The sequence below is a fragment of the Vespa mandarinia genome, chromosome 21 (assembly GCF_050613455.1).
Source record: "Vespa mandarinia isolate Hongniang chromosome 21, ASM5061345v1, whole genome shotgun sequence".
In the NCBI taxonomy this organism is placed as follows: domain Eukaryota; kingdom Metazoa; phylum Arthropoda; class Insecta; order Hymenoptera; family Vespidae; genus Vespa; species Vespa mandarinia.
The window spans coordinates 3689724-3702500 of record NC_140830.1 but is presented as its reverse complement, the minus strand read 5'-3'; the positions used below and the strand labels follow the sequence as shown (position 1 = coordinate 3702500).

The window sequence follows — 12777 nt, the reverse complement described above, 5'->3', positions numbered from 1 at the left end:
TGCTAACTCTTGTGTCACACAAGGCAAGGTCGTCTTTTTGTCCTGACACTCTTCTTTCGATCCTATCGAAGCGCCACTTTCCCCACCTTCGCTATTTATCGATGTTGAATATCAAACGAGAGAATCGATAACAAGATTTCCTCCTTTTTTTTTTTTTTTTTTTTTTTTTGACGATTAAACACTTATTTGATTATGAATAACAATAGATGGATGCATATGCATCATCCATCAGGAGGTATGAAGATAAATTGAAAAGAAGACACATTTTCTATTCGAAATTTCGATAACGATAACAGAAGGAAAAATAAAAGGAAGTTGTGAATTAGTGCGATGTCAACGATTGACAAAAACAATGAGTCAACTTTTGAATTTCGTCCAAGATCGAGGAAATTTCGTAATACTTGAGACGAAAACTGAATTTCTCTCCAACGAAATTATCCGGCCCTCGATTCAATTCGAAACTATCTACTACATATTTCTACTCACATTGGTTAACACTCGCATGCGTATTTTAAAGGACGAATCTAACGAGGAAAAGAATTTAATTGACGATTAATTACGCGGGGCAAAAAACGTTTAAGAAGGACATTTCTTTCGAACTTTATCGAAAAAATTTGAGGAAAAAGGAACTCGATCCGCGAGAGATATCCCGATAAAGTCCTTGACCCCAATTGATTCCCCTGCAGGATAATTGATCAGGCGACCTTCGCGGCTGAGAAGATCACCATGATAACGTCTTTAACGAAGTCGACGAGAGAAACTTGGATAGGGAGACAAATCATTTGTGTTGCCAACGAGAGAGAGTACTATCTCTCTTTCTCGCTCTTCGAGATCGTCGTCATCGTTGAATAATTCTCACTCGGGAAAATTGCTATAACAGCAGTTCGGGCCGAAATCTTGGCACCAAACCCGTATCATCCTCTTGCCCTGAGTGCCAAGAATGCGTGACCTCTGGCTAACAAGTATGACCCTACATACATGTTGCCTTTTCCCCGTTTTATTCATACATACTTAGAATATGAATTAGCAATAAAAAGTCTCGTATATAAAGTAATTCTTCGTATATAAAGTATCGATCATTTAGAGATAATATGTCGAAGAAACAAATTGATCGATTACTTTCATTCTACTTCGACTTCACGTAGACCGTTCGTAATACACTTTCTAATTCGAAAAATCGAAGAAAAGAGAGAATCGATTTTCCAGATGCTTTTAAACGTAGGTACCTCCTCTCTAACGCATTTCTAACTACCACACGTTCTCTCTGGGATGCATCTGTCGGTTAAATCGTAGCATCCGAGCCGCTACACGTCAAACAGTAACATTCGTCACGTGTGTTAAACGACTAATGCGCTTTCTAAAATCTCATTCGTCTAACACAAGGAAGATTTTTCTAACGATATCTAGTACAATACAAAAATGATTCAATTTTCTCGAGAATTGAACTGAAAAAGATTGAAATGAAACTAGGAGTAGGAAGTATTCGAAAAACAACGATGATTCCCGCTTTCCTTATGAAAACGTTTTATATAACGATAACTAACAATCGCTCTCCTTCCTTTTTGTTATCCAGTATATCTAATTCTGATTACATTCATGATACATATACCACGCTACACTAAGCATTTATTAAGCTTAGAATAATAAGAACTCATCGAGCTCGTGCACGCTTCGCATATTATTGCTTATTTTTTCATCAGTTGGAATGCAACATTTGACGTGTGTAAACGATCAACAGATATTAGTGGAATAATTATCACTTACTTAAGATTCGCTATTGTACTGTTTAAGGAAAAAATACGTCGATAAATAAATTAAATTGTAAAAAAAATGAAAGAGAAGTTTCCGGCGAGATAGGAAAAATATAAATATCCGATTACATCTAGGAGAAGTGCAAGTCAGAGCGCGATTTAAATTTTACGAAGTGTAGAGAGGGAAGGAGTTCTAAGCTCGTCCGTCGTAATTCTGCGTGCTCGTTTTTGACGCGCAACCATATCTTATCTAAACCGATACTAATCTGCAAAAGATAACATTCCTTTGGTGCGAGGAACTGTATTCGTGAGTTTCTACGGATTTACTTGTCTCGTGGAACAATTGGTTCGATAAGAGAAAAAAAAAAAATTAATGTTTTAACAAGCCTTTCTTTGATAATGATCATCGAAGCATTTTGTCATCGAATGGAAGATTTCGGTTTATACGAAATTTGCTCTGCAATCGGTCAAAGAATAAATAAAATAAAATCTAAAGTAGATTTAACGTAGCCTTGTACCTTGTAGACCTCGGAAAAGAAACCAGCGCCAATTTTCTCCATGTAAAAGTCATCGAGACGATTCAAGGAAGCAACGGCGTGCCTTAGGGCTTGACAGGATGCACCGGTTCTCCTCTTGGTGGAGGTACCATCTTGGAAGGAGTCACCGGAGCAAGAGTTCAGTCCGCACAAATTTCCCTCCATCTCGGTTGGTCTCCAAGTGTCACGAGTTTTTTCACGATCCTTGTAACTTCTCGGCGAGGATTGCAATTCAGTCGGTAAATCCTGAATGACAAAGTCGATGCAATTTTGTTGCAAAAGTTCGGCTGGTGTTCGGGCAAGATTGCTGCGATGATGATGATGGTGATGATGATGTTGATGATGATGATAATGATCCTTGGGCTCGCCTCTTTCCGTCGTTCTTTCAAAGCAACAAGAATTGTCACCCGTCGAGTTCGACCTAGACGCGGATTTTTGTGTGACTCGTGTTTGATGAACGGTCGAAGTAGCGCTCGTCAGGATCGTCGAAGGATCGACAAACTCCTCGACGACGCCCGGAACTTCGTCGACGCTTTCAGAGGTAGCATCGTTGTTTTTCGATTGAACAAAGTCTCTGAAGTTAGACTTGCACGAAGACAACTCTCTGCCAGTTGCAAATTCTCGACTACCGACAGAGTGTTTTCTCGTCAGTTTTGACTCGAGATTCGAAGAGCTGATGGCAATCCTTTGGGATCTCGGCGAGAGACAACCAATAGAAGTTTTCGTAGTTGTACTCGACAGACCAGGGCAATTGGGATTGGAAGAACATCTGTGGATCCTTGTAGAGTCCTTGATGGAAGAAGAGGATTTATTGCTGGATTGCAGGTTCCTGTTTGTCGAGAACGTAGCTTGTTGCTCGTTTCTCGTAGCTCCGTTTATCTCCGTAACGGAGGACGAAGTGGATAGGGGTAAGGAACGATCTTGCGAGGGATTACACGGCAATGACTCGGATAACACCGGACACCAAGACTTTGCCTTCTCATCGGAAGTACTAGATTGAACAGTTGGTACTTCGTAACACGAAAGGCACGTCGTCCCAGTCGTTGGCCTGACGTAAGGGACTTTATTACTCGTAGGATTTTGATGGGGTGGTCCAGGGCCTGCGTTCGAATTGATACTGGATGGCACCTTCCCGAACATCCTCGCTATTATTCCTCCAATTTCCACTCTGTGTAGCACGAAAAATAACTGCGCGATAAAGTTCGACGATGATGGTACCGCATTGCCATATAAACGATACTCCTCGATGTCAATGTTAATGACGAATTAGAAGAGATTAATTCTTCTTAAATTCGAATCAGCAACGACGCTTCTTCGGGAAGACTTCCAAGTTATGCGAGCTCTCTAAACTAATCTAACAGCTTGGCATCTCTCTCTCTCTCTCTCTCTCTCTCTCTCTCTCTCAACTTTGAAAGTCTCCTCTTTTGGCAGTAGAATCACGATTTTAAATCACAATCGATCGTTTAAGAACGATCATTCGAAACGATCGGAAAGGAAGACTCTGTTGTCTCATCGATTGGCACACGTTCTCTTCTCTTGAATGAACTTTCAAAATTCTCTTGTTCCTTTCGTACCTACGACATGAATACGTCTATGAGTTAAATAATATCCGGAATAACTTACTGAATAACTACTGTAAAGTCGATTAAAATTTATATTCGAAAAAGAAAAAGAAAAAGAAAAAGAAAAAAATGATCGCCACAATTATTTCATTGAAATACGTTTCTACGGTGTATTTGTATCGCGTAAAAAGCATCGAATTGATCGACGCGCGAATAGCTACGATCGTTACCGGTAAACCGATTATCTGGTTAGTTACGTAAACGAACTCGCTTGGACGCATTCTAATCTTAATTGAATACGGTAAGGAACATCTATTTCTTATTCGGCTATATACGTATAGACGCGCGGATAATAATTTATCATCATTATTAATAATTTAAAAAGGAAAAATACATTCGAATTCTTTCGTGTTCGCACGTTGAATAATTTAGTACATTAATTTATTCGTTATAACGATCGACCACAATTAAAATCGGTGCATCGGTAGTTCTTTTTTTATTAGCCAGCTAAACACACATAGTTACTAATAAGCCGATAAAAATGTAATGTGTCGCGATTCTTGTCGAAACCAAATATACAAAATTTGTTCCACGTGCTGGTAATTACGAAGATGGGCTCAAATCAAATTTTCCTTTTTTTTTTCTCTTTCTTATTTTTAACTTAATATAGGTCTATTAGGATTTACAATTTGCCCGTATATAATAATTTCAAGCAGTTTATCTCGAGCGAACACCTTACGACGTAAGTCGCTTCGAGTTATTTAAACAATTTGTTGTTATTCGATAACATTTGAAAATATTATTCGAAATGCACCAACGATCAACGTTGCACATGATTATTGGAAAAAATAAGATGATGATGATGATGATGCTTTTTTGTAACGAGCCAAAGATTATTTGTTCGTCTTTTATATAAGCATCGTTAATAAGCAGAATACTAAGAAATATTGAAAATGAAAACTTGGACAATATCTACACACCTGTTCCTGTTATTTTTTCTCTTCACGTTCCAAGGCACGCTCGTTCGACGTTTCTTTTCTCGACGTCAACATCACCGTCAACGTCGTCGTCGTCGTCGTCGTCGTCGTCGTCGTCGTCGTCGTCGACGTCGTTGTCGTCGTCGTTCACTAGATCGCAACGGAATTAAGAAGAAAAGCGAATCGTTTTTCTTGCAAGGAGAAATCTTCGTCGTCTTCTCGAGGAGCCTTGGCAGGCAGACGACTGCACGTACTTGGATGATTTTAGAAGACCTTGAACCACGGTGGAGAATTCGTAGCGGGGCAGAGTGAGTACCGAACGTCGTCGATGGGTTTCCTTCGTCTCAACGATGTCCACCAACACGTCGTTTTTCTTTCTATCCTTTTCTCTCTTTTTCCTCATCCAAGTCGGGCTGTCACTTTTCTGTTTACGACGCTAAGTTAACTCAAGACGACACCGCGACACCCTCCTTCTGTCTATTTTATTTTTCTGTCTAGCACAGTCTCTGCCCTCTCTCTCTCTCTCTCTTCTTCGTCTCGAGGAGATAAGTCAGGATTAAGGCGACGAACAAGCGCCGCCTCAATTTCACCTATCTGCTATCTTCTTTCTTCTCCTGAATAAAATCACGAAGGACGCTCGCCCACGCGATAAATGTCCACGCGTCTTCTTCGTCGTCGTCGTTGTTGTTGTTGTTGTTATTGTTGTTGTTTTTGTTATTGTTGTCGTCGTCGTCGTCGTCGTCGTCGTCGTCGTCGTCGTTGTCGTCGTCGTCGTTGTCGTCGTCGTCGTCGCCGTCGCCGTCGCCGTCGTTGTCGTCTTCCTCGTGTAATCGTACAAACGAGAAAAACACACTCACTACCACCAGTAGTGGCAAACGCATAGGCACACTTGCGCTCGCGCGCACTAACTCACTCTCTCACGCATCCAAACATACACATCCAAAGCACTAGGTCCATCTCGGAAAAGAAGGAGAATCCCGGAGTGTGCTTCGTGTATACTAACTGCTACTACTGCAACGGTGATAGAGTATCCTCGTAGTGGTGCGTTCTTTCGTTGCACGGGAGAATAACGAATGTTTTTAAAGACGACCAAACACTTTCACACCACGCGACGTTGATCGGCGCGCACTGAATTTTCACGACGACACGTCCGGAGTTTCTTTTCACGCTCTCCCTCTCTCTTTCTCACTCTATTTTTCTCCCTCTCCTTCCCGTTTTCTCGCGCTCTCTCCGTCGCGCGCGCGAAGAGAACGCACTCAACGAACAACGCTAGACAGCGGCCATTACGGATATGAATGAGGGTGCGGGATTGGGCGCCTCCTTCTGGTCATACCAGAACTTACTGTGAGTCCTCTCCCTTCCGTCAATGGCGCTTCGTATCAACGTTGATAGAACGAACATTGCTATATTACATATTCTTATTTATGCAACGAATTTTTTTCTTTCAATGCTAGGAATTAAAAAAAGATAAAAAAAAAATGTTTAAAATGCTCTACCATATCGAGTATTTTTTATATATTAGACATCATCAATGTTTTCCCAAATAAATAAATTTATTTTCTTAAATAAATTGATTCCATGATTTCCCTATGATCATTCTTTCATAAAAGATTAAACAAAGGATTCAGATTATCAGTATTATGGAGAAATTTGATCACAAAAACGAAAGTGCGATGCTTCGCACGGGAAAACAATTTGTGAGAATTTTCTGTTCTCTTCTCTCCCAACAACGTTTCCGTATATGTGTTTGTATACATACATAAACGAGTATGTGCGTTTAGCGAAGTATTTTTTAACGCTTTTTATAAATTCCAATGAAAGTGTGAGAATTCTCATATGCGTATAACAATGCCTTTCACCGTTTCAATTGTTCATTCTGCTCTAGGACAGATCAAGACGATGAAAGTATAGTTAATGAATTTTTCATGTAATACGAAACTAGAACGATTAGTAGAAAAAAATACATGACTACAAATAAATAATATTTTCAAGTGCACCTTCTTCTTCTTCATTCAAGTGCGATAGTCCACGATGATTCCCGTTAATTATTTGTTTAAAAACTATTATTTCCTTTAAATGATTTAAACTTTACACGGAAAATTTACATTCGATTATCGATTTGTATATTTTTTTCTTTTTTATATTTATTTTGTAAAAAGAATGAATCAAAAAATAGTTACGAAAAAATTAATATTTTCAATGATTAAAAATATCTAATATCATAATGCGGAAAGTGTTAGCGCCAAGGAACTTTTTGCGCGGTTATGTTGCTCAACATGTTAATTTCTAACCTAATTTGTTTCGACGTCCATGCACTCACGTAATTATTTTTACAGCAATCTGCATGCTAACAAACAAGGGACAAAATTGGAAATAATATAAACATTATATTATAGAGACGTTTTTAAATAAATAAAAAATAAGGATGGCAAAGTTTTGTCTGAGTAAGTTCTTTTGCAATTGTAAAGAAATCAATTAATAAATCGTAGGTTAGGAAGTTTTTCCAATTACTATAATTTGCACATTTTATTATCTTATTTAACATAAATTTTTTTAAACAGAGAAACCAAGTAAACGTATACCGGCAAGAAAGAGATATAAAATAGAAAAGAAGGTCAGAGAACATAATCGAAAAATGAGGAAAGAAGCTAAAAAAAAATTGAAAGGTATTTTGCAAATTTGAGTTTGTGAAATTATATTATATATCATGATATCTATTTATAAAATACTTCTCTTTAAAATAGGAAAACCTAAGGTAATTGAAGTTCCAAATCAGTGTCCATTTAAAGAAGATATACTCAAAGAAGTGGAAGCAATGAAAAAGCAAAATGAGGAAGAGAAGAAAAAACAGCGCGAAGCTGCACGACAAAAGAAACGTGATGAACTTGCAAGGAATGGCCTACAAGGATTGGTACAAGAGGCACAAAAGAAAGACAATGAACATGACATAGCTATGGATACGGATGACAAAAGTCAAGAAATTAAAAACGCTGTTGCCAGAGAAGAAAATTCATTGAAGGCATATTACAAAGAATTTAAGAAAGTTTTAGATGCTGCTGACGTTATTTTAGAAGTTGTTGACGCACGAGATCCATTAGGTACTAGATGCAAACAGGTAAATAAGCAAATACATACATAATTATCATTAATACAGAATAACATAGCCAGCTGAATTAATTATCTTAATTTAGGTAGAAGAAGCTGTACAATCGGCAAAGGGTAATAAGAGATTAGTTATAGTGTTGAATAAAGCGGATCTTGTACCACGAGAAAATTTAGATCAATGGTTGAAGTATTTGCGTGGGAGTTTACCAGCGATTGCATTTAAAGCTTCTACTCAAGATCAAGCCAAAAGATTAGGCAGAAGAAAATTGGGAAAGAAAACAGAGCACATGATTCAAGGTGGAACATGTTTTGGTGCTGAATTATTATTATCCTTACTAGGAAATTATTGTAGAAATAGTGGTAATGTAAAGACAAGTATTCGGGTAGGAGTTGTTGGACTTCCGAATGTAGGAAAATCGAGTGTTATTAATTCTCTAAAACGAAGTAGAGCATGTAATGTTGGAAGTACACCAGGTATATTTTCACAATGTTGAATATACAATCTAGCAATTCTTTTTACTTCTTTTATAATGATTACTATTTTTGTTTGCTTCTGTAGGAGTCACAAAAGCAATGCAAGCAGTACAATTGGACTCAAAAGTAAAATTATTAGATTCTCCTGGTATAGTTTTTGCTGGTCGTCAATCGTCAAATGAAGATGATTCGTCCGTAGCTCTTAAAAATGCAGTAAAGGTTCAAGCTCTTAAGGATCCCTATACACCAGCTACTGCAATTTTGCGAAGAATTTCTAAACAGCAGATCATGGAATTATACGATATCCCTGAATTTTCTACACCCGAGGAATTTTTTGCTTTGAAAGCAAAAAGAATGGGAAAATTTAAGAAAGGTGGCGTTCCAAATCAATTAGCCGCTGCACGTTGTGTTTTAGAAGATTGGAATTCAGGAAAAATTAGGTATGTCCTTTACCACCACCACCTAGGTATATCTATCTCTTAAATTTCCTATTATATGCTCGAAATTGTACTTTAGGTATTATACAGTGCCACCTGAACAGCCAATATGCCACTTATCCGCAGAGATTGTCAGTAAAATGGCTAAAGAATTTGATATTGAAAGTTTTGCTGCTGAAGAAAGAATGATGTTAGATAATGTAGAAGCAGCAAATAAAGGGAGTATAAAGGAACCTGTATTATTTGACAGTACAGGGCCTGTTACATCAGTTATGGAAGTGGAAATTCAGAAAGATGCAGTAAGTAGACGTTTGTGTCATCCAATGTTCCAATATATGAAAGTATATTCCATCTGTCATTTAGGAATTCAAGTTACAAAAAAGATTAAAGAAGAAGCTCGAGACTAAGCCCAAATTAACTTCTATCGAGCAAAAGAAAAAAACGGATCCGCTATTAGAATTGGAGGGTAATCAAAAATTAAATAAACTACAGAAGCTTCAATACAAAAAAGATAAAAAAGATAAAGCTCGAAGAGGTACCAGACGTTTATCTTTATAAAAGAACAATGTGAACTTATAAAATCTTTGTAAATTTATTTAATAAATATCAATTATAAAATTTTAGAGAAAGCAACTGCAACACTAGCGGATAAATTGGGAGAATTTAATCTGACGACATCTGAAAATTATGATTTCAATACTGATTTTACAGCAACGTAAATTAACGCCTGTTTAATTTAATTCTCTGTGATCTATAAAAGCCTTTGATGTATTGTATATCCTGTATAAAAAAAAAAAAAATCAATCTAAGATAACAAATGAAAAATAAAAATAATTGTTCACAACATGAGATATATAAATAAAACTTTTTAATTGTTTATCTTTCAATATGTGGCAGTTAGTAAACATGTTCCTTTGATAACCATTTATAAAATATTTATAATCATTAGCGTAGGAGCGGTATGATATTGATTGGACTATTTTAAAAATCGCGAGAGAACTATTTAAAAAAAAAAAAAAAAACTGAGAATAGAGTAGCAGTGTCATTATGTAAAATTCATTCCAACGATATTTTTTATATATTATTCTCAAACTGATGATTAAAATGTAGTCTCATGCTCTCAACGAGACTCGAATAGACATATATTTAGTTGAAAAATAATAGACAATTTTCCACTTAGAATAAGTGCTAATAATTTAAGAGAACGAACCTTTTATTATCGTTCGTTCTTATAACTTACGTAAACTATAAACGAGTTTAAAATGCCCCATTCTTTCGCCAATGTTCTTATTACTACCGTATTCGTGATGATGAGAGAACTAACGAACGAAGAAAAATTTTTCCGAATGAAATCTGTCAGGACGAACTTTCTAACGAAATCTTAAGCGATTTAATATATATTTAATTCTTCTTTTTACAAGTAAGTATAATTCATAAATAAAATTTATAAACTCTTTTTCTTTTTTTTTTTTTTTTTTATTTTTGAATAAATATTTATATAAACTTTTTTTTAAATAAATATTTTAGAGCTGAAAACTAAAGATAAATTATTATGATTTCATTATTCATAAATCGATAAATTTTCTATCTATAAATCGAAAAAAATAATCGTAACGCAATGTCAATAGTTCATCGAATGAATTTAAGATATAACGTCTAGGAAAATTAATCATTTATAAGTATAAGATAAAATACATTGAGTGTACAATTTTCTTCAATTTATTGCTTGCACGAGGGATCCGTCCTTTATAAAGACAGTTGTGTAATCAAGTAGAACATATTTGCCGTCAGTTACGCGAACATGATACATTGATTCTAATTTCTTACTTCTACGCATAATTTTTCGAAGAAACAGAAGTATGAGTCGTGTTACCCATGAAAGTGAGAAAAATATTAATATGAAGGAGATAAAATTGCCTTCGATACGACCACCTGGACCGATTAAAATTTGGAAGACGGTAGATGGATTTAAAATTATTGATGGCGAATCGAAACCCGTGAAGATCATTTTACAGGAAATACCAGAGGATAGATACGAGGATATTCTTGATTTTATGGCCACGTATTTCGTCATAGATGAGCCTTGCTGTGAAAGTCTCAGTGAGTAGTACAATTATTCGTACAATTTATTTATTTATCAATAGGCGTACATAGTAGATCGTCTTTATTATTCTCGTCTTCTTTTTGTTCTTATCGTCATTATTCTTATCTTTCTGTTATCGTGAAATCCATCGCAAATTTTTTATATATATTGATTTATTTGTTTACGATTAATCTGGAAAAAAATTTCTATATGACATCTCAAATGAGATAATAATTAGCAAAAATATCTCGATATGATATCTTTTTTTATATTTTAATATAAAAAAAATAAACGAATGTGATCACTTTTATAGATTTAAAGGAAGACCCAGTGGCTGTACAAGAATTACGAAATATATGGAAAATTATTTTAAACCAAGGATTGTCAGTCGGTGCTTTTCTCGTGGATCCAAAGGGAGGTAAACCCGAAATAGTAGGAGTAAACATAATAGGCTATGAAATTAAAGACGACAATAGAAAACTCGATAATTATAAGGTACCTAAATAACACATTGTACATTGGACATGTACTTGTAATTATACAATGTACTTGCGACCAAAAAAAGAAAAAAAAAAAAAAAAAAAAAAGCGAGCAAAAATTTCAAGTACGATTACTTCTTTTTTTCCTAGCTTCAAGAATGTTTAGCTAAGGATTTAATTGATCCTGTAATGAAATTGTCCAAAGATGCAAAGATTTACGAGCATTATAACACGGGCAGATACATGTTTGCCTTTGGCTTGAGCGTTCATCCTTCTTATCGTGGCCATAAACTTGGTGCGCACATTTTAAGTGTAAGGTGAGGAAATTTTTGTATACTTTCTTATATCGGTGAATTAATATTGAGTATTACAATGATAATATTTTTTCTATCACTTAGGGAACAAATTGGCCGAGAGTATAACATTGACGTGACGGCGACAATATTTAGTTCGACGATTTCTCAAAAGTCAGCTGCTCGTTGTGGATTCGAAGTTCTTTTAGCTAAAGATTACGATCAGATATTAAACGAGGAAGGAAAGGAAATCTTTCCTGGTATTAAATTTAAGACATTCAAAGTGATGGGAAGAAGACTGTATTGAAATATCGTCGTCTGTTTTTTCTCACTTCTTTGATATGTATCAAACTATTAAAAACCGTAAACGTCTAGATGTCAAGAGAAATCGATCGCTAAGCGTATGAAATGAAATCGAGGAGAGGGAAAAAAAAAAGAAGAAATGAAAGAGGGAAAAATAGAAGTAATTAAAATTGATTAGCGTAATGCTGCACGACGTGTTGCGAAATCAAATGCCTATCTTCGTGTTTTGCATCTGAAATTTTAATTATTTATAACAGCCCTTCTGCCAGACCGTTATTTATTGCCTCGCAGAACCCCGCAAATACGGGTGAACGTGTTTCCGTTCGAACGATCAGCTTTTGCATCCGAATGCACTTCGGTAAATTATTGCACGTTCGAATGTTAACGAAAAAATACGGGAGATCTTTTGAGTACTCCGATAAATAGTATTTAGTAATTTTCACCACTCGATTTCATTTTTCGAAGTTAAATTTTTTCAATAATTGAAAAACGTTTACGATATATATTATAGAAGGTAATCGAATAATAATATTATATAAACATAAATTGTTAAGTATTTCGTATAAAATGTTAATCAAATTAAGGATGTTTCATGCGAAAAACTTATGTAGAAGTAATTTTTTTTCTACAACGTCATTGTGAATAAAAACTAGTTGTAACAATTTCAGGATACACTTTGATAGTTGCTAGAAGGAGGATCACTAGGATTCAGTCGTTCATTCTCCCTCCCCTTTTCGTTCCTCTTGCTTTCCCTCCATCGGCGTGCTCTTTCACTAG

The 12777-nt window shown here is 35.8% G+C and overlaps 3 protein-coding genes across 5 annotated transcripts in view; 2 read left to right on the top strand and 1 right to left on the bottom strand.

Annotated features, from left to right (window-relative positions):
* cdi (serine/threonine kinase) overlaps positions 1 to 6125 on the bottom strand; it is a 15388-nt gene extending 9263 nt beyond the window's left edge. Inside the window, exons 1-2 of the mRNA XM_035871512.2 lie at positions 4830 to 6125; positions 2270 to 3861 (exon numbers count right to left, since the gene is read on the bottom strand). Coding sequence (XP_035727405.2) covers positions 2270 to 3427 — 1158 coding nt within the window. The 5' untranslated portion in view covers positions 3428 to 3861; positions 4830 to 6125. The remainder of the gene's footprint in view (positions 1 to 2269; positions 3862 to 4829) is intronic.
* A 973-nt stretch (positions 6126 to 7098) lies between these two features.
* Ns1 (Nucleostemin 1) lies at positions 7099 to 9687 on the top strand. Its single transcript, XM_035871546.2, has 8 exons — positions 7099 to 7270; positions 7388 to 7492; positions 7571 to 7941; positions 8018 to 8405; positions 8491 to 8845; positions 8922 to 9141; positions 9206 to 9377; positions 9467 to 9687. The coding sequence occupies exons 1-8, from the start codon at positions 7252 to 7254 to the stop codon at positions 9559 to 9561; spliced, it is 1725 nt and encodes a 574-aa protein (XP_035727439.2). The 5' UTR covers positions 7099 to 7251; the 3' UTR covers positions 9562 to 9687.
* A 416-nt stretch (positions 9688 to 10103) lies between these two features.
* Positions 10104 to 12667, top strand: LOC118443927 (uncharacterized). 3 transcript variants are annotated; one of them, XM_035871647.2, is made up of 5 exons: positions 10104 to 10262; positions 10692 to 10942; positions 11239 to 11420; positions 11555 to 11721; positions 11803 to 12667. In XM_035871647.2, the coding sequence occupies exons 2-5, from the start codon at positions 10702 to 10704 to the stop codon at positions 12002 to 12004; spliced, it is 792 nt and encodes a 263-aa protein (XP_035727540.1). In that variant the 5' UTR covers positions 10104 to 10262; positions 10692 to 10701; the 3' UTR covers positions 12005 to 12667. The 3 variants fall into 3 exon arrangements, with proteins under 3 accessions (XP_035727540.1, XP_085519503.1, XP_035727539.1); XM_085663377.1 differs by having other exon boundaries at positions 10112 to 10262; positions 10698 to 10942; XM_035871646.2 differs by lacking the exon at positions 10104 to 10262 and having other exon boundaries at positions 10587 to 10942.
* The last annotated feature ends 110 nt before the right edge of the window (positions 12668 to 12777 follow it).